Source organism: Nannospalax galili, unplaced genomic scaffold, assembly GCF_000622305.1.
Source record: "Nannospalax galili isolate Female #2095 unplaced genomic scaffold, S.galili_v1.0 scaffold150, whole genome shotgun sequence".
Taxonomy (NCBI): domain Eukaryota; kingdom Metazoa; phylum Chordata; class Mammalia; order Rodentia; family Spalacidae; genus Nannospalax; species Nannospalax galili.
Genome location: NW_008329320.1, coordinates 4,114,307 through 4,134,094, shown reverse-complemented (window position 1 = coordinate 4,134,094; position 19,788 = coordinate 4,114,307). Strand labels below are relative to the sequence as shown.

General features: G+C 40.2%; 1 protein-coding gene across 3 annotated transcripts in view; it reads left to right on the top strand.

The window, feature by feature from the left end:
• The window catches only part of Cdh6 (cadherin 6), a 149,808-nt gene that overhangs the window by 67,016 nt on the left and 63,004 nt on the right, over positions 1–19,788 (top strand). For 2 of the 3 annotated variants that reach the window (XM_008835591.3, XM_029564773.1), the window contains exon 2: positions 11,631–11,987. In XM_008835591.3, the coding sequence (XP_008833813.1) occupies positions 11,760–11,987 (228 nt within the window). In that variant the 5' untranslated portion in view covers positions 11,631–11,759. Of the gene's footprint in view, positions 1–6,068; positions 6,090–11,630; positions 11,988–19,788 lie in introns of those variants that run through there. The other variant, XM_029564766.1, reaches the window with a different exon arrangement.

Below are 19,788 nucleotides of genomic sequence, written 5' to 3'. Positions count from 1 at the left end.
ATCCTTTTAGGTGAGAATAGCCCCGGTATATTTTCAGTGTTAACAGGCAAATGTCTGAAGCACATAAATATATCGATCTTTATCCTTTTTGTATGCGTGCGTACGTGCATGCGAGTGAGTGTGTGTGTGTGTGTGTGTGTGTGTGTGTGTGTGTATGTGTGTGTGTGTATGTGTGTGTGTTGGTAAAAATGAGGCAAGATGGAAAAGAATTCATTTTGTCTGTAATGCATTGATTGACCTGAAGCAAAAGATATTTTTAGGGAAACTTTAAGCCCTCCATCTTTAAATTATTCATATTTTTTCCTTTTAGTGATGTTGTGAACAACTCCGAAAAACGAACCTGTAAATTTGAGAATTATCAATAAATAATAAGTGATTTACTGGCTCTTGGGATCACTCTGTCTCTAGTAATGTTTCTTAATTAGTGGGGATTAAAATGCCTCCTCTCCATCACTCTCTTCAGCCTTCTGGTTCCACACCTTGAGCTGGCCAGGGATAGGGAAGAAGTCACCCCTTCTGGCTCTAAACTGTAGAATCAGAGCCTGCAATCCAGAGGCAGGAACCACATTTTCCTTTGTTTAAAAAAGTGGGGTGATGGGCTGGAGAGATGGCTCAGCAGTTAAGAACACTGGTTGTTCTTGCAGAAGACTCAGGTTCGAATCCCAGCACCCACATGTCAGCTAACAACTGTCCGTAACTCCAGTCCCAGGGGATCCAACAGCCTCTTTGACCTCTGCGGGCATCGCATAACACGGTGCCCTTATCTACATGCAGGTAATATATGCATACACATAAAAATAATAAATAAAATTTTTAAAAAGTGGAGTGCAAAATAAAGTGTAGCCTTGGCTCCATGTGAGCCTACCTGGGGTTTACTTAGCAATCCTACTTGACTTTTACATTTGATTTTTTCTCATCTAGCTCTTTTTTTTTAAGTTTTATTTATTATTTTTATTTTACGTGTCTGCATGTATTGTCTGTATGTATGTAAGTGCTCTCGTGTCATGCAATGCCCACAGAGGTCAGAGAGGCTGTCAGATCCCCTGGAACTGAAGTTACAGACAGCTGTTAGCTGCCATGTGGGTGCTGGGATTCGAATCCGGGTCTTCTGCAAGAACAACTAGTGTTTCTAATCACTGAGCCATCTCTCCAGCCCCCCATCTAGCTTTTTAAACAGAGTACTATAGTGTCTTTTATTCCATCTAATACACCTTTTTTTCTTCATTTTTTTTTGAAATTTAAAAGAGAACAAGGGGTGCTTTTAACCAGCACCTCCCCCAAAACCCAAGACTTATGATTGCATTAAAGATGAGGAAATGGAAGCCCAGTATGATGAGCCACTTGTCAGTGTCTTGTGCCTAGTAAGTTTTAATGAAGAGACACAGATTGGTATACTGAATCCAGCATGCTTGATCTAGCCCTGGGTTTTAGCATGTCAGCCTTAATTTCATACTTGAGAAGCAGAAGCTTGGAAATGTAGAAAAGCTTGCCAAGGTGAGAGAGAGAAAGGCAAAGAGAAAGAGAAACCTTCTAAATAACCACCCTAACAACTTTTGACAGTAATTTCTCTTATATTTATTCTACATATCCGTGCCTTCTCAAGTCACATATTCAAAAGAATTTGGATCTTTTCTTAACTGCTTAAGGTCATCATTATCTGTATCCATGTGTTGTGTTTGTACCATCGTGACACCCTCAAACTCTCAGATGTCTTCATATGTCCGTGTACTTACAGTCATTAGTCAGATCATCATTATCTCATGCAGTGAGTTCTGCATGCATCTAGTGCTTACGTTCTGCCACACATGCATTCATCTATACATCTCTGTATTTTACAAATCACTAAATAGTGATAGTATATTCCATCCTTGCTCTTGGTACAGGGTCATAGGACCTCACCCTTCTCACAAGGCCAGCCCCTGCTTCTGTTCTGTCTCCAGTTCCTCTGCCTGCCTTTTCTAGCCCCTCTCTGAGTCTCAGTTGTACCCTTGTTCTAATGTGGACACCTAACCTCTTGCCACTCCTTGCCTCATCTCTTCAATTTAGAAATCTGATGATAAATCTGCTCAAACTTTGTCATAAATGAGAGTAAATAAAACTTAAATGCTATTTCCAAGAGCAAAATATAAATGAGATAGTAGAGATCATGGTGAAGAATGAGCCTATAGATTCCTGGGGTTTTATCCGATTTCTACCATTCACTAGTCGTGTATCCTTGGGCGCAGTCTCTGGTCCCTCTAAGCCTGTGTTTCTTAACTCTGAAAACAGGAAAAGATGGTCCCCATCTCAACAGTTTGCTGTAGGACTTACACCTTTGTAGAGCATTTATCCCATTACCTGGCACATAGTAAATGTTTGTTTGCTGATCTTGTTTAGCTTTGTGACTACTATTTTCACCTCTTAGAGACCTGTGTTGATGCTATTTTTGAGGGGAGTCATGAAGACTCAATTCTAAGGTCACAGCTATATTGAGCACTTATCCCGTGGGCAGCAGCCTGGCCTGTGACTCCCTCGTGTGGGTTCAGGGTGAGGGCACTCTCATCTGATAGCTCCGTTAGGCTCTAACTTCATTACAAACTCATTGCAGTACCTTGAACAAGTTACTCTGCCTCTCTAAGCTTCGGTTTCTCATAACCGAAACTGAAAGACTATTACCCACTCACTGGATCATCATAAAAATTAAGAAAAATCATTTTGTGTGGTATTTCCCATTGTGTCTAATATAACAAGAGTTAACTAGTAATATTATGCCTGAGTTAACACAGCATTGATAAAAGTAAAACAGTTGATGAAAAACTTCATATAACAGTTGGAAAAATTACATCAGCAAAAATAAATACAATACCTTCACTCCTCATTACACTTTTCACAAGCATAAGCCTTGAAAAAAATCATCTATGATGAGCTAGGTTCACAACAACTACTCAGTGATACAAGCCCAACCATGATCCTTTTTATAAATTTAATAAGTTCATCTGCTTTGAGCTTCTCATACCCACTGAAATACCCTGTCCCCTACTTGCCCATAGTAACCACTCAGTTCTCTCAGGCTGTCCTTTCATTCCCATTGACAGAAGAGCAATTTCATTGAAATCTTGAAGCCATTCATGCTAATTAGCTAGTGAGTCTTGACATCTCCCAGTCTTGTTTAAGCTGCATTGTCTTAAATGGCTATGTGTCCAAAAGAATTAATGTCACTGCCATAAAAACCTCACATGTAAGCAGAGAATAATGTGAAACCAAGTCTTTCATACATTTCTGCAATCTAAACATATGGTCTGCTACAGAAATGTTTAAAATTCATACCATGAACAGCTAATTAAAAGTATAAAATGCTTTCTCTTTTCCTTTCTTTGCAAGAATAAATCGTTTAGAGAAAGACAGGGCTCATAAGCCTGGAGGTCCTCAGGAGCCAGGCAAGATGCATGAAGGAATGATGCAAGTGGATCAGTGGAAACAGGTGACAAATGGTGGCTGAAAACAAGCCCCCCTGTGAGGGAATACAATAAGGAACGATGGGGACTGAAGCAAGGCAGGAAGGACCTGCTCCACTGTAGAGGCCAGATCTCTACACTCTAGAAATAAAGTATGACCAGAACCACCGAGGTTCAAGTTAGTCCAGAAATGGAGATCCACTAATATTTGAAGATTAGCAACTGATTTTAAATTTCTTTTTTTATTTATTTTTTTATTGACTAAGCTTGTTCTTTGACAATTTCATACAGGTATTTAGTGCATTCTGTTTACTCTCGCCCCCACGTGTACCTCCCTCCCACTCCTTCCTTTCCCCTCCTCCCCAAGAGCTCTTTCTTAAAAGAATTCATGCCTTTTTGTTTTATGACCCACTGACGTTAACCAGGGCCATCTGTGAGGTCACAGGTTTGGAACCATTCATTGAAGCCTTTTGGGCTCACCTGTAGGCATCTGAATGAAGGCAATAATTGTCCATCCCCTAGAATCCATCAGTTGCAAATAGTTCATCAGGAAGGGATAACATCCCATGAGCACCTCCCCACTCCACAATTGGCTATTGACAGGCCTAGCCTTGTGCAGGCAGTGTAGGCAACCTTAACTGCTGTAAGATCATGTTTGTAATGGCTGTGTTATGCTTCAAGACAGCATTTTTCAGCCCATCTCCCTATCTTTAGGAACTTACATTCTTTCTGTTCCCTCTTCCACAATGGTCCCTGAGTCTTGCAGGAGTTATAAATGTCCTCTTCAGGCCGGGAATGGTGATGCACACCTTTAATCCCAGTGCTCGGGAGGCAGAGGCAGGTGGATCTCTGTGAGTTCAAGGCCAGCCTAGGCTATATAGTCAGTTCCAAGCCAGCTGGGGCTACAGGGAGACCCTATCTCAAAAAGGCAAAAAAAAAAAAAAGTCCTCTTTAAGGCTAAGTTCTCAATCATCATTCATTCTAAGCATTTTGGCCAGCCATGAGTTTCTGCTTTCACTGCAGTTCACTGCAAAGAGAAGTATCTCTGCTTAAGAATGAGAGTAGCCTTTGTCTATGGATATAAATATTAATATTTAGACTGCAGTTTGATACCATATCAACTTAGTGAAACAACAATAATGAGTTTTCCTCTAGGACCTATGACCTCATGTATTGCCTCTTATGGAGTGGGTCTCAAATCCAACACAACAGTAATTGGTGACCTCAGTAACAGATTTGCCACTATAGCACCACTGGACACATCTTACTTGGTAGATTGGTCTTGTAGTCTGCAAGGTTCCCAGCTGGGTGACATCACTGATGCCTTACTTGCAAGAAACAAAACAAACAAAAATGCATGTGAGGCAATATATGATCAAACGATGCCTACACACACCCTCTGCCAAGACGTTCTTTGACATTGAATACTTGTGGCCATTTTATGTAACAACCCAAACCACACATGAATATGTATTTCATCTTCACAGGCATCTGTGAGGTAGGTGTTATGAGTAAAGAAAACTGAGGTCCTCTATTTATCCAGGTATTGTTGGGAAGAACTGAGATTCTAACCCAGATATATGACTTGCAGAGTCTAGTCTTAACCATATATTGATATTTTCTCTGACAAAGTATAGGTGAGGCTTTTTCCTACACATAGAACAAGAACTTGGTCTTACCCTCTGATTCAAATATGTTTGTTTTGACCTATGTATTTCAAACCAAATATTCCTTGAGTTCTAACCACATATAAAACCCCATTTTATGTGCTGTAACACATCTGATTTCATCTTCATTAATCTAATGTGCAGAATATGATTTTAGAATGAGAGTGATCCTGTTGAAATGGCTTCATCTGGAAATGCATCAGTTTGCAAACAGCTTGGCATGTTATCCACAAATATAAACATTTACAAAAAAATCAGGCATCATTTGATGGCTGCTGCCATAATGATTCATTGGCACAAGAGAAATGCTACATGGTGAGAGGTGCCAAAGCTGTTTGACACATTTCAGTGGAGTTCATTACACACACGAAACGGAACCAATTTTACTCAACAGTGACTTTGACATTTACAGAAAAATGAAATGGGAGTTTAGAGATGAAGACTTCAAGTGAAATCCCTATCAAACATTTCATAGTGGTTCTATCCCCATGTTACTGCTTCTAGAAGATCCACCATATCTAAGAGACATATTTGTATTCACAGCAGGTAGCAATGTATTCAACAGAGGTTCTTTAGTAATTAAAAACTGACCTTGAACAAACTTAATTGGCCGTTAAACTCTTTTTTTTTTTTAATGTGTGTCTTTAGTATCACAGTTTAATTCATACTGATAAATGCTTTGCTTCTTTAATTGGCTAGATTTTGATGTCGTAAATGCCATCCTGGTCCCCACTGCAGCCAGAGTGTGATTAGAGAACTTCATGTGCAGAGGGAGAAGAGAGAATATAAGAGGCAGAGGATGGGGAGATGTGCAGCAAAAAAGAAGTCTTCTGAATGTGGCATAGCCTCTGCGCTCATGAACTCACTGCAGCTTGGTTATCTGCAAAAGACATGAACAAAGTTGGGCCTGTTGCACTGCATCATAATTAGGAGAGGGTCCATGAGGCCGCTGATGAACTATTGGCAGTTAAGGATTGTTGAAGAAAAGGTATCATTTTCTTCAGTGGTGTAGTAACTGAAAAGTTGCCCTTGGTCCAATTAATAGCCTCCCACCCACACTCAGGCAAAAAACCCTCTAATTCAACTCAATGGGTCATACACAAAAAGAAGGCATGAATATGCGTAAGGGTCTTTGGGGGAAGAAAGGTTTCAGTGGGAGAGGGAGGGGGTGAGAGAGGAGAATGGGGGTGAAAACAACTAAAATTCATTGTGCAGATGTATGAAACTGTCAAGCAATAAGTTTAAAAACAGAACCTCATAGTTGAGGTTGGCATGCAGTGGGGTGAGGATAGCATTAAGTAGTCATAAACAATTAGCTGTTTTCTACTTCAATCATCATATAACATAAAGAATGTACCAAAAATTTATAAGGGATTGATGGCACATAGGCTAAAAAGCATTCTATGCTTGTGACTTAGATGACTTAAGTGTAGATAACATTTACAACGATGTGATCTAGGTAATATGAAGCAAAATATTATATTCATATATGTGTATATATATATATATAACCCCATTTATTTGAAGAAACACTTTCCTAATATATTTTTTAATTATTTTATTATGGTCAGTGGTTAAAGAATGTTAATAATATTTATTTATTGAATGTTTACTATCCTTTCAATGCCAAAGTGAAGACTCTACATACATCCAGTTTAATTTGTAAACTAGATGTCATTGTGGTAACATTGCCTTAATTAGAATTAATCAAGACTACTAGAACACATGTACTCCAAGTCTGAATTCTAAAACACTAAAATAATTATATTGCTTTCAATATGTCTAATATTATTCATTTGTCTGTAAATAGTGTAATGGACTCAGCATCAAAACCAGATAATATAGTTTCGTTGTTCAACTGTTCTCAAACATAAGTCACTGGAGAAGCAATTCAATCAATGGATAAATTTTCTAATTAGCATATTAATGATTTGTGAATGAAAGGTGATTCCCAAGTACCCCTGGGAACTTGAAGAGCTTATAGTTTTCCTTCTCACCCTATTTATCCTATGAAACATTTCTACCTTATTAATGGCTGATAATCTAGGGAAAAGGGCTTTGCTAATCAACAGAAAACACCAGCCCAGCTTCTGGATTGTTACATGTACTAAATTAGTAGAACCTAAATTAATGAAGCCCAGCCTTCTAAACCTGGGCTTGACTAAGTGTTCTTGTGAAGATTAAAGTATATGTACATATTGTCTTTCACACAAATACATTTTCAAAGTGTACAGTTACCAATGTTGTCAGGGGGCTTTACCTTGCTGGACAAGCATCTTTATTACTTGCTGTCTGTATGTCATTAAAATAATGTTTATGCACAGATTCAAACTATTTGGATTAACCACTTTTGCATGCTACATTTCAGAGCATACAGCAGTTACCTTTAAGAAACAGAAGGTTGTTTCCTAAAAGAAAATCAGTGTAGTCATAGTCTTGCTAAAGTATCACGAGCTTGTAATTGGACAGTTCAATTTGAATTTTTATAGAGTTTATGTTTCTAAGTGATTTGCTCTTAATGCCAAAAGGGATGAACAGAGGGACAAGGGCAGCAAGCGGTACAGCCTCTGCTTTGTTCTGTTCCCCTTCCCACCATCTCTCTTCTGGCTCTTTCCTGATTGAATCATCTTGCCTGAAATTTTAAAATTCAGGTCCTGTGCATACCCTTGGTTCTTTGTCCTTCCAGCTGGCTTGGGGACATCTACAGACTGAACCTCCACATCTGATTAGCACCTGCCATGTGCTCTCTTGTTATCTTGACTGCTCAGGAACAGCCAGCTTCCCATGCTCCTCAAAGCTGTGCTGTTCCTGGGCACGCCTTTTCCTCTTCTCAACCTTTCAACACCTTGAATCCCAGGTGGTTGTGGTGGTTGTTGCTACTGTTGTTTTGCATTGAAGACCATGTTTGGAGTATGTCGATTTTTTTTCCCACTACATATTTTTGGATTAAGTAAAACCTAAAATGTGATTATCGTTGGCTTTAGTTACATCAAGTTCTTATCTAACATAACATGAGGATCACATCAGCATGTTAGTTACCAGGGCCATTTGTACAAAGTCAAGATTACTAAACTGAAGCTCGCTCTTATATTTTTCACCTGAATAAAGTGAAGATGATTTTTTTATCTTAACATAATAAGATGGAGAAGAAAGAAAACACAGACTATGAATGTGTTGCTCTTCCAGTGAACTTCGCTTCTTGTCCATGTTCTCCTCTTTGGTGAGAGCTGTGGCCACAGGACAGGGGAGCTCTGCTTTTGGTTTCCAGACTCTGTTAGAGCAGAACTGAACTCCACACAAAGGAAAACAATTACCGAACGAATTCATCCTGATTTTAAAGTGTTTCAGTTCTTGAATTTTGAAAGAATTCTGTCTTGCTTAGAGATGCTTTCCAAACAATGCAAAAGCATATAATCCTAAGAGGGGACCTGACCCCGTTCTGCAGACTTTTACCTTGTGTTGTATTTGGATCTATAAATGTAATATAGATACTAATTACAAGAATAATAATGGCTAATATTTAGCACTGTCTTTTGAAGTGGCAGTCACTGTCCTAGGTTCTTTGCACGTACATACTGACCCCCTATGAAGTAGACACTGTACTAACCCCCCAGCTACAAAAGAAGAAAATGAGGTAAAATGGGATTAGGCGACTTCTCCAAATTCATGGATTAAATTACAGAGAAATATATCCTTCTAAAAAAACTAACGTCAGATAAGAGCAGATCATAGTCATTCTGTTTTGCATATAGAGTTTTTAACAAGGCTTCACCCTGTCAAATTGATACAGGAACTGGATTATAGCAAAACTAATGTTACAATGTACTTGGAAACACTGCTTAAATTTGCATCACTTTAAAAGCTCATTACCAACTAAGAAAAAAATGAAATACTTGACATTTTGGTGTCTGTGGTATTAAAAAAAGAACTAATATTTAATATTCAAGTGGCAACAGCTTGTAGAGTTTGCATACAACGCCCACAGGGATCGATTTTTCTTTAAAATGGCCTTTAGGAGTCAGCCTTTTAAGCAGCTGACACCTCCATTCTCCACATCCCTCTTTCCTGCCAGCACCATGGGGCACACACAGAGCATAGCACCAGGCGTGTAATTCTTCACTGCAGGATTTGTCTTTGCAAATAATGGAGAATGTGGGAAATTAAGAAAAATGTAATTTTCACCGAATCAACCTTAGTGTAATCTGTTTCTAAAAATGAATAAATGTCTTTTGAGGGCTTTTCTCCACATGCCCTCTCAGTCCCCTCTCTGCTCCATCCATGAAGAGAGGGAAGAATCATCCTTACCTAACTGATCGTCAGTCATCCCACAACTGCACCAAGGCCACATGGGGACAAGTGCACCATTGCCCGGCATTTTTCCAATATGACTAATTGTCACAGTACTAATTTACTCACCTGTGGAATGTTCAACTTCCCCAGCCTACTGTCAAAAAGATGCATCACAATGGAATAAAGGTTTTAAAATGTTGAATGGGATGAAATATTTCACCTCCCTTCCCACAGAAAGCTTTCAGGGAGCCACATGTGAGACATCTGTAATTACTCATTGCTGGCGTAAAACACACAAAAACAAAAATTCTGGTCAAATATCAACTTGTGTGATAGAAAAATAGGGATCAAATCAGCCAGTCTTTTCTGACATGAGAGAAAGAAGTTACCGAAGCTTGTTTACCTGCATCAGTGCCACTATCATCGCCTTCTAAATTACAAAACATTCCTTGGAGTTCTTACTGCATTATTCAGGAAAACATTCAAATAGTAAGATACATGTGCAATTTGTTGGGTGTTTTTTTTTTTTTTCAAGAACTGTAGGCCAAGTGTGGTGGTGCAGGCCTATCATCCCGGCACTCTGGGGAGGCTGAGGCAGGAAGGAGATCAGCACACACCTGACTTTAATTGCATGCACCATTGGGCATCTTTGCCAAGGAGTCTGGCTCCAGGATTTTTTTTAAATAGCAGGTTGTGTTCTGGAAAATTAATATTTGTCATGGAAAATTATCGCCCACATGATAATAGCTGACTTTTTCTGAAGACCACACAGGCAGTGGTCCTCACTGTGATAATGGGGTATACTTAATGCATTTGTGAAAGCCAGAAACTGGCCAATTTGATTGCTTATGGTACAAGTAAAACTTAGATAAAATCCTAGGATTTCCTAAAGAAATTGAAATATTGCTCATTTAATTCTTATAGGTTTGTTCTGTGCAGTCTGAGGCATGATCACGATCAAGTATAGTTGTGCTTTGGGTTTCAAACAAGTGAGTTTATTAAGTACACAGCAAACAAAATTAAAACAATAAATAGCAAGTACCAAATGGATAGAAGCAGCAGGTAGACAGCAAAATGTCACCAAATCAGGTGTTCACAACATCCAGCAGACGACTGGAATAGCAACAAATACAACACCGTCACATTGGAGGCTTACAAAATCCAGCAGAAATTGACTGGGGAAACTGAGGCAGTCAGCTGGAGTTCCCAATTGAGCTTTCTCTCCATGGCTCAATTCCAACTTCCAACTTCCCCTTTCCCTTTATATTATGGAACATCTGTTGGAAATGGTTTTAAGTTCCAGCTCTTCTCCAGGGCACAATGTTTTCACTCTTGGATGCTTTTCTGTTCTCTTTCCTCCCTGTCACAGAGTTAGGAAGGCAGTCTATCTCCAGAAAAGGGGCCTCAGAGGACATTTTGAGACAAATAGTCTTGGGTCTGAAATGGGTGTGGGAGGTGGGGTGCAGGAACAGCTACAACCAGCTTCTCAGTGTGGTCAAACAGAACATGACAGTTTACCAATATAATGTGCCAAGGTTCTTAAATATAAATTCTATCCATTTTTCATTGTCCAATCTCATAGTCTAAGTAGGTCTCATGGGGGAAAAAAATGTGTGATCAAGTTTGCAGAGTGCTGGATTAAATGCAGCCTTACTACTATCATTGCAAAAATACCCCTTCAGAAACTTCACTCTGCATCTCTGCATTCTGAAGAGAAGATGTGTGGTCTTTTCTATCATAGCACATCTCCTCAGCCAAAAGTCTGCAGAATAAGCTCTCCTTGCCTCATGTGTACATTTTACTGAAATTTCAACATTATCCACTTTCAATTGAATTTAAATTGTCTATGATATTCTTTACCTTAGATTTTTTCATGAAGATAAATATGCAAATGAACTCAGAAACACAAACTCGTTTCTTCTAACCAGATCTCAGCCCATAGTCCAAAGTAAAGGAGTAGTGAAATAATCCATCCTGACATGTTGACCTCTAACAATGCTATTACTTAAAATGGGATTTTTAAATGAAAGAAAAGGATAAGGCAAACAGCAGCTCCCTGCTGGGCACGTGCCTTCCATTCTGCAAGTCTAAAAGACTGCTTTCCTCATTTTGAAATTGATAGCCAACTTTTTTTGTTGTTTTGCTATTCAAATTTCTGTCCTCTTTTTCCAGCCTATTTGCTCTAACACTGAATTTTAAGCATCTCTATAAATGCTTGATATGTTATTATTCTTTCCAGATATCCTCTGAAAGCCAAGCAAAGAACATTAAGGAAGAAAGGAGGAATGAGGCTGGATACGGTGCACTGAAGAAGCACTTCCAGGAGAGGGGAGCGCACTACCCAGAGACTGACTGCAGGGCCATCAGCATGAGAACTTACCGCTACTTCTTGCTGCTCTTTTGGGTCGGTCAGCCCTACCCAACTTTCTCAAGCCCGTTATCTAAGAGGACTAGTGGTTTTCCGGCAAAGAAGAGGGCTCTGGAGCTCCTTGGAAACAGCAAAAATGAGCTGACCCGTTCGAAAAGGAGCTGGATGTGGAATCAGTTCTTTCTCCTGGAGGAATACACCGGATCTGATTATCAGTATGTGGGCAAGGTAGGATTCCTTTGGGTGCTTTGACATTCTAGGTTTAAAAGATGGAAGAAGTTACTTCTGATAAATAGACTGGGAGGGTATGAACTATTCCCCAATAGAGTATGATTTGTTGCTTATCTGCTAAGACGTTTTTTTCCTCACTTGGGTAGTTTCGGAAAGAAAAGTAGCAAGACGCTGAGAGATGTTAGCAGTGCAACAAAGAGAGAGAAAATGCTCTGGTGGAAAATGAACCGCCCACAGCCGTCCGCACAGGATTATCATAAATCCTTTAATTTTTACTTTAGCTTGAAAAATGGGGTCCAGCTATTCTGTAAAGTAGGGTGTATTAAAAATAGAAATAGAGCGATTATGCTGTAAGGAGAGGAAGCTCCTTTTTCTCATTTTGAAAGCAAACATTCTGAGCTTGAGTACTTGGGCCAAGTTCACATTAACTATTTCTTAACTCTGGTAGCTACGGTACCTTCCATTCTCAGAACAAATGACACCTTTTCTCGGCAAAGCCCAATCTCAGAGGTTAGGTCTCATAGTGACTGCTGTAGCAGCTGGTAGTGGTTAGTCTTATCTGGGATAATTGGCAAGAACCAGCCGTTTTAAATTCTTAGGACTTAATTTAGAAAGGTTGATGAAAAATTCGTGTTACGTAAAGATGCTATTTCTAGATAGCATCAGGCCATTTTATTGACTAGGAAGTAGAGTGAGGAAGCATGGCTTATTATAGTCCTTGCAGATCCCTGGAGCTCTGTGGGAAAGGCGGCATGCTTCAACTGACACAGTGAGTGTCACTGAATTGTGTCATCCGCTACCTTCTTGTTGCAGAATATCTGCACTCAGCAAAGATGTAAAAGACAAGCCAAGGGTACCAGTTTATAATTTTTAGATTTTGTGTTTCATTGGATGGTATTAATAAGAAAAATAATTGTTACATATACCTTCAACAAACTGAAGATGAACATAAAAATATAGATGATAAAATGTCTTTGCTTATGATTGATTTTAAAATACCTGATCAGGATAGCATGCAAATAGCATAAATTTTGCAGATTCCTAAGGCTGCATGTTCACATTTCAATCTGTGATCAAATATCCCTGAATAACTGTGTGCAAATATTCTCTTTAAGTATTTACCACTATAAATGAAGGAGGCTTAGGTTGAGGTAGCCAGGCAATGTTCCAGTGAAGTGAATTATTAATGTGGCATAAAGTAAGAGAGGAAATATACAAGAGATGGGGTGAACATCAGCACTGTGATGCCCCAAGGATCAATCGAGCCACCAGTTTGCTATGGAACTCACACCCAGTGGGACCACCGAGGAAGATGGTCCCTATGTTTATATTTCATTTCCTTTGTGAAACTCAAATGATACTGTGTTGATAAAGTAATGGTTATTCTTTTAGTCTTTAATGTAATTCTTACATAAATAGCATTATTGCCATAGAAGATTAAGCTTTTAAAAGTACTCTCTCTGAATGATTGAAATCTCTGCCCCATCCCAAACGTGATACTGTTTTACATCACTAATACCACCAATTCCTAGATGAAGTCCCGGATATTTTGGGACACAAGTAGCAGCAATGGTAAAAATGTGTAAGAATCAGTTTTGCAGTTATAATTGTGAGAGGTAAAATACCCTGGGGGAAGTTGCAAGCTGTGAACTCAGGCAGATACAAAATGTGTTGCTGCACTGCCAGTGGCCAGTGATTTGACCCTGGATGTGTCTTGAACCTTCCGTGTCTTCACTGGGAAAGTGCACACAGCAGTGCCTACCTATAGAGTTGCAGGGCAGGCCAGCGAGGCAGACACCAGTGGCTGGCACATAGTGGGTGCATGAAGTTACTAGCATTGTGACAAATTCATTGCACATGCTCTACTAAGTCTGTGTGAAGTAGAATACTGACTCTCATATCCCTGCAAAAGTAAAATGAGGTATTGACAAATCTCACTGGGTGGACAATGTGGAAATTAATGGCAAAAGCCCTTCCTAGCCACAGCTTGGACTATGCTTGCCGGAGCTGGATACTCTCTTGGTCGCTAGATAAATGCCTTTTCTTCCCTTTCCTCTGCCTTCCCTGCTGCCCATCCCCCCCCTTGAAGTTATAATACCCAAGAAAATATTACACAGAGAGAAAAAATATCAAAAGTAAGAACTGGAGTTGGCATATTTGACAGCATCACCGTTGAGATGGAGGGTTCCCAGGTTTATCTTCGCAGTACTGTGATTCCAACAGACAAATGGAGTTTTACTCCAAGTAAAAGAAGAAAACGGAAATGAATTTTAGGAAAAAAAAAAAGGAAGGGCTGGGAACATAAGTCAGTGTTGAAACGCTTGCCTAGCATGTCAAGGCTGGGTTCAGCTCCCTTTTCCCCCAAAAGAAATCACCAGAAGAAAGAAAAATTCAAAGAAGGGAAGAGAAGGGATTAGCCCCATCTGTGGTCACAGGGTGGTCACTTCTAACTTTAACAAACTTGGAAGAAAAGACATCTGATGAGACTGTTCAGGACTAACCTTGTCTGGAAACTTTGAAAAGATTAGATGGAGTTCCAGAGCTGTCTGAGTTCACACTGCTCTTTCTCAGGGAGGCCTTGGGTGAAATAAATGTGTAATGGTTTTGTGAATTAAGTATTTAGGTTTAAACAACTTAGTATTTCTGTTCTAACAACTAAGTAACATTTTGAAAAAATAATATACTTAGATTTATAAGGAAAAAGAAGAATATTTTCGTTTCATTCTGTCACTTACAAATGGTAGTGTATGTCTACTGGACATCGAATAACTTCCTAAACAGATCAGAGGCTGCCCCCTAGCTCCCCTTTCTACCCTGACTTTAGCACTATCCTTGCTCTGCAGCCTCTGGAGGGGAAACTAAGTATTAGGAATATGGCATTCTGGACAGGAATACAGCGCCACCTACTGCAGAATCTGAGAACTACCTTGAAGTAGTGATGGACCGGGCAGAGGTCACATGTTGTATGTCCAGGAAGTTTTGCATTCTTTCCTGGGGACTTTCTTTCTGCACTCAGTCTGCCTCAGGGCACGCTCCGGGAGCCACAGATTGCAGTTCGGTTGGTGGTGAAGGTGCGTCGAAGGCTAAAAGAACCTTTTTCTTCATTGAATTTTTGTGTATTTCATGCAGAACATCTCGATCTATTTTAATCATCTTTATACCCCGTCCCCACTAGCACCCTCCCATAGCCCCCTCCCTGGAATTCATACATTCTGTCATTTGTGTTAAGGCTTATTTTGTCAAGTTAGTGTCCCCAGATGTTCCTCGGTGCAAGTTCATCTACTGAGGTCTAGTCAGCCTATCTAGAGTCCCTCACTTTAGGAAGATCAGCTCTTCGTCACCCAGCAGTAATCAGTTGCCAATATTTCTTCAGCTAAGATGAGGAATTCATACATATGGAAATAGAGTCCTACAAGCTCCTGGGACCCTGCTCATTTGAACCTACAGCAATGATGTCAACTTGCAGAAGACCCAGACAAACTCAAGTAAAAGAACCTTTAACAGTGCCGTCAGCCCTGCTCAATGGTGATTACTCGGAGCCTAGCATAGTTTTGCCTAAAGCCGTAGAGATAGACCTGATCAGTGCATGGAAGGGTGAAGCATTAACTGAGGGAAATAGTAATTGAAGTCGGACAAATATTTTATCTTATAAACATTTTTTTAAACATTTGTAGCGATATTTGTTCAAAGCAAGTCAAAGGAACAGTGGTGAAGGAAGGAAAATGTGAGGATGAAAGTGGAGCATGAAGGGGTGGAGTCACACGGGGTCACAAGAGCCAGAGAGGGATGGGCCCAGGGCTGGTGCAGTAATGAAGTGAACCAACCACAGGGCCATTAAGGAGCTGGTGGGGCCTTCCTTTTCCAGTTCTACCGCTCTCCAGCCTTCCACTCTGATCTGTTGCCAGTGAGGTCAGCATGGATACAGGAACAGGGCAGAGCTGGAGTGCAGTTTGGAGACTAGTGGTGAACAAGGTCATAGCCCACACGTTGATGAACCATTTTCTGATTTATGCAAAACCTAAAATGGTGGTTGCAGTTAGAGCCAACAGGATGAGGGGAGCAGTCCTGGGTCAGGTAACAATCTGTGAGCTTAAGACAGAAACGCATATTAGGGTACAGGTAAGGATATACAGTTCAACTGGGAGCAATTTTGACGTGCTTCAGCCAAAGTGGCATCGGTAAGAGCTTGCTAGAAAGGCAAATTCCCAGGCCCTGCCCAGTTCTCATTGAGCCAGAATCTGCATTTTAACCAGATCCCCAGTGAACAGTCTGCAGATGAAAGTTTAAGAGATGCTGCTTTTAAAGATGCTGTGCCTGGGTCTCACCTCCCCAGGGATTGATTTACTTGGTTTTTAATTAAGGACTAAATGATTCTGACATGTTGTCAATTTCAAGAACCACAGTCCTAGAGGATGCTACTGTCAATCATGATAACACAAGTGGCAAGTTCAGCGGTAAAGTGAATATCAACAAAGTATTGTGGAAAAGGGAAGGCAAGGGGCCAGAAGAGTCTCCTAGAAGAGGTGATGGGGTCTGAACCCATCACCAAGGCAGAACAGGGGGTAGCTCACTGTGCAGATGGAGAATTGCCAGGACCTCCCGTTAACTGGCTGCAGACACAAAAGGAGCAAAAGTCAGAGGTCTAAAGAATCGGGAATTTAGAGATTCAATACCCAAGGGCCTGAAAGTGTCACTGATGACCCAGAAAAGACAGAGGACCCATGTTTTCTTGTTAGAGGATAAGGGGAGGGTGTGTGCTTTTGCACAGGATCCATTTCCATTATCTCTGACTTATGGTAACTTAATAGAAAGCAGGAGGAAAGAGTCATGGGTCTGCCTTCCCAGAAATCCCCCTGCCCCTCCAGCCAGCTTTACATATTACATTCCCTGACAACAACGGGAGCCATCAGAGACGGTTTCATCCCAGAAGAAAAAGAGTAGCTGTTAACATAGATCGGAATTTGAAGATGTGGGCATTCATTAGTACAAAAATGAATATAGTTTTTTTTTAATATCAGAATTTCGCCTAACTTTTGACAAAAGAGCCACATGTTCTTTTGAATGGCCATGGCAACATCTCATCCACTTCATCTTGTACACATCTCCTCTACACAATGCACACAAAAGACAGATCTCTAATAGAAGCATCTGGAATGATTTTCCTTTTAATAGCATACCAGGAGGTCAGAGTTTATATTTTAGTAAGCTTGTGCTTTTATAACTATTTCCTGTTACTTTTTTGGAAATTAGTGGTGGTTTTCTTGGTTGGAGGAGTGGGAAGGGCTTCTTCATAATGGATAGGCTGCATTTTTTTTGTATCATGAAATTTTAGGTTCTGCTTGAGGCCTTAATGGGCAAATCTTCCTGATACAATTTTTCTTGAATCTTTAAAATGAATGTCTGCCCAGTTCCAGAAGTCTGTCTTCTCCAAACCATTAGACAATAATGTTTTAATGACTCATAAAAATGTCTGTCCTCAGTCATATACCTTTAAAATTGGGGATGGGTAATTATTTGTTCCTTTAATTGCATGATCCAAATTTAATAAACACCAACCAACACTTTATGCATTCTGAAAGCTCATTTAAAAGATGCTTCTGGGGGCTGGAGAAATGGCTCAGTGGTTGGGAACGCTGGTTGTTCCTGCAGAAGACCCAGGTTCGAATCCTAACACCCACATGGCAGCTAACGACTGTCCATAACTCCAGTTCCAGGGGATCCAATGGTCTCTTCTGTCCTCGCGGGCATTGCATGACACGGGTACACTTTCCTACATGCAGGCAATACATGCATACACATAGAAATAAAAATAATAAAATATTTTTTTAAATATTTAAAAGATGCTTCTGTTAGGACATGGTGGTATAGGCCTTTAGTCCCAGTGCTTGGAAGGCAAAGGTAGGTGAATCTCTGTGAGATCTAGGCCAGCCTGGTCTATATAGCAAGTTCCAAGCCAGCTGTGCTACAGGGAGACCCTGTCCTTTAAAAATCCTGTAGTTAAGGACTACCTTCTTCCATTCTTGTGTTTGTCCCACTTTTCTGAAAAGAGTAAGCTGAGAGACGAAATCTCCTGGCATTCATTCCATAGGTGGCTTGCAGTATCACTGAACCACTTCTTTCAAAAAGCAGCGTCAGCTCATAGCAGGGCCACAGCCGGTATTTACTGAGCATCACTTTGTCCCAGACCCTGTGCCCAGCGCTTAAAGTATATCACCTCACTAGACCCTGCTCTGGTATTTCCCCACCAGAAGTCATGCTGAAGTTTGTCAGTAGAACAGTACTGAGAGGTGCTGGGGACTTTCAGAAATGTCTGAGTCATGGCGACTCCAACTTCACAAGTGAATTAATATAGCTCATGGGAGGGACATTGGGTTAGTGATCACAAAAGTGGGTGCTCATAAAGTATCCCCTCTCTCTTCCACCCACAGCTACTTGTTCTTCCACTTTCTTCCATGAGTTGAAGCAGCACACGATCTTTACCAGGAGCCAAAGCTTTGGTGACATTCTCTTGTCTTCCCAGCCTCTAGGTTTATAAGCCAAATAAACCTCTCCTCTTTATAAATTAACCAAGCTTGGGCATTATGTTATAGCAACAGAAAGCAGACTTAACTGATATACCCAGTAGCTCTAATGCACAGGTGTTGTGGTGGTTTTGTTGTGCTGTTGTTGCTTTGTACACAAGTAAGCCAAAGTTTTCAGCCCATGGTTTCACACTGCTAGGACCCTGGCAGTCAGACACCACCTAAGTATTGCATTACTCTCCCTTTTCTGTATGCCCACTGCTCCACAGACCAATTTTGAAGTACAAATGAAATAAAATAGAGTAATAAAGAACATGCTCTGCCATTCAGTGATTTCTTACCACTCAATACTATACAGAAAACGAACCATGTGAAATCCAAGGATAGAGAGAAAAAAAAATGTTTCAAAGGGCTACATTTTTTGATGGTACATGCAATCTCCCTTTTCTGTATGCCCACTGCTCCACAGACCAATTTTGAAGTACAAATGAAATAAAATAGAGTAATAAAGAACATGCTCTGCCATTCAGTGATTTCTTACCACTCAATACTATACAGAAAACGAACCATGTGAAATCCAAGGATAGAGAGAAAAAAAAATGTTTCAAAGGGCTACATTTTTTGATGGTACATGCAAAACATATATATATATAGAGAGAGAGAGAGAGAGAGAGAGAGAGAACTGTTGTATATTTCATACAGTAGTTCTTAATCAAATTTAGACCCCCTCCCCCATCCATATCCTCCCCCTCCTGACCAGACTTCATGTATTCCATCATACAAGATGTCACCCCCACCCCCACCCCCCACTGGACCTTATATATTCTAGTATACATGTTAAGTCCTATCCAGTTGAGCATTTGTACCCAGATGCCTTTCAGTGCAAATTCATCCCATCTAGAGATTGTTGGTATGGCCTAGTCTCCCTCACCTAGCAGTGATCAGTTGTACACTGATTTTTTGATACTAATTGTGTTTCCAGATAGCTCAATAAAGCTTTTACTATACAAATAGTGTTCATTTGCTGCTAAGTAAATACATGTTAACAATTTTAAAGGCAAGTTTTAAATTTTTTTAAAAATAATTTATTGAGAATTTCATATATACATATAAGGTGTTTTGATCAAATCCATGCCCACTCCCTCCCCTCCAACGTTCCCCCCTCTGAAGAGGTAACCCTAAAATATTTTAAGGGTTAGATACAAGCTCCCAAATACTTTTGACATTTTTGGCCTTGGAACAGAGTATGTTGCTAACAGGCCCAAGGATATTTTGAC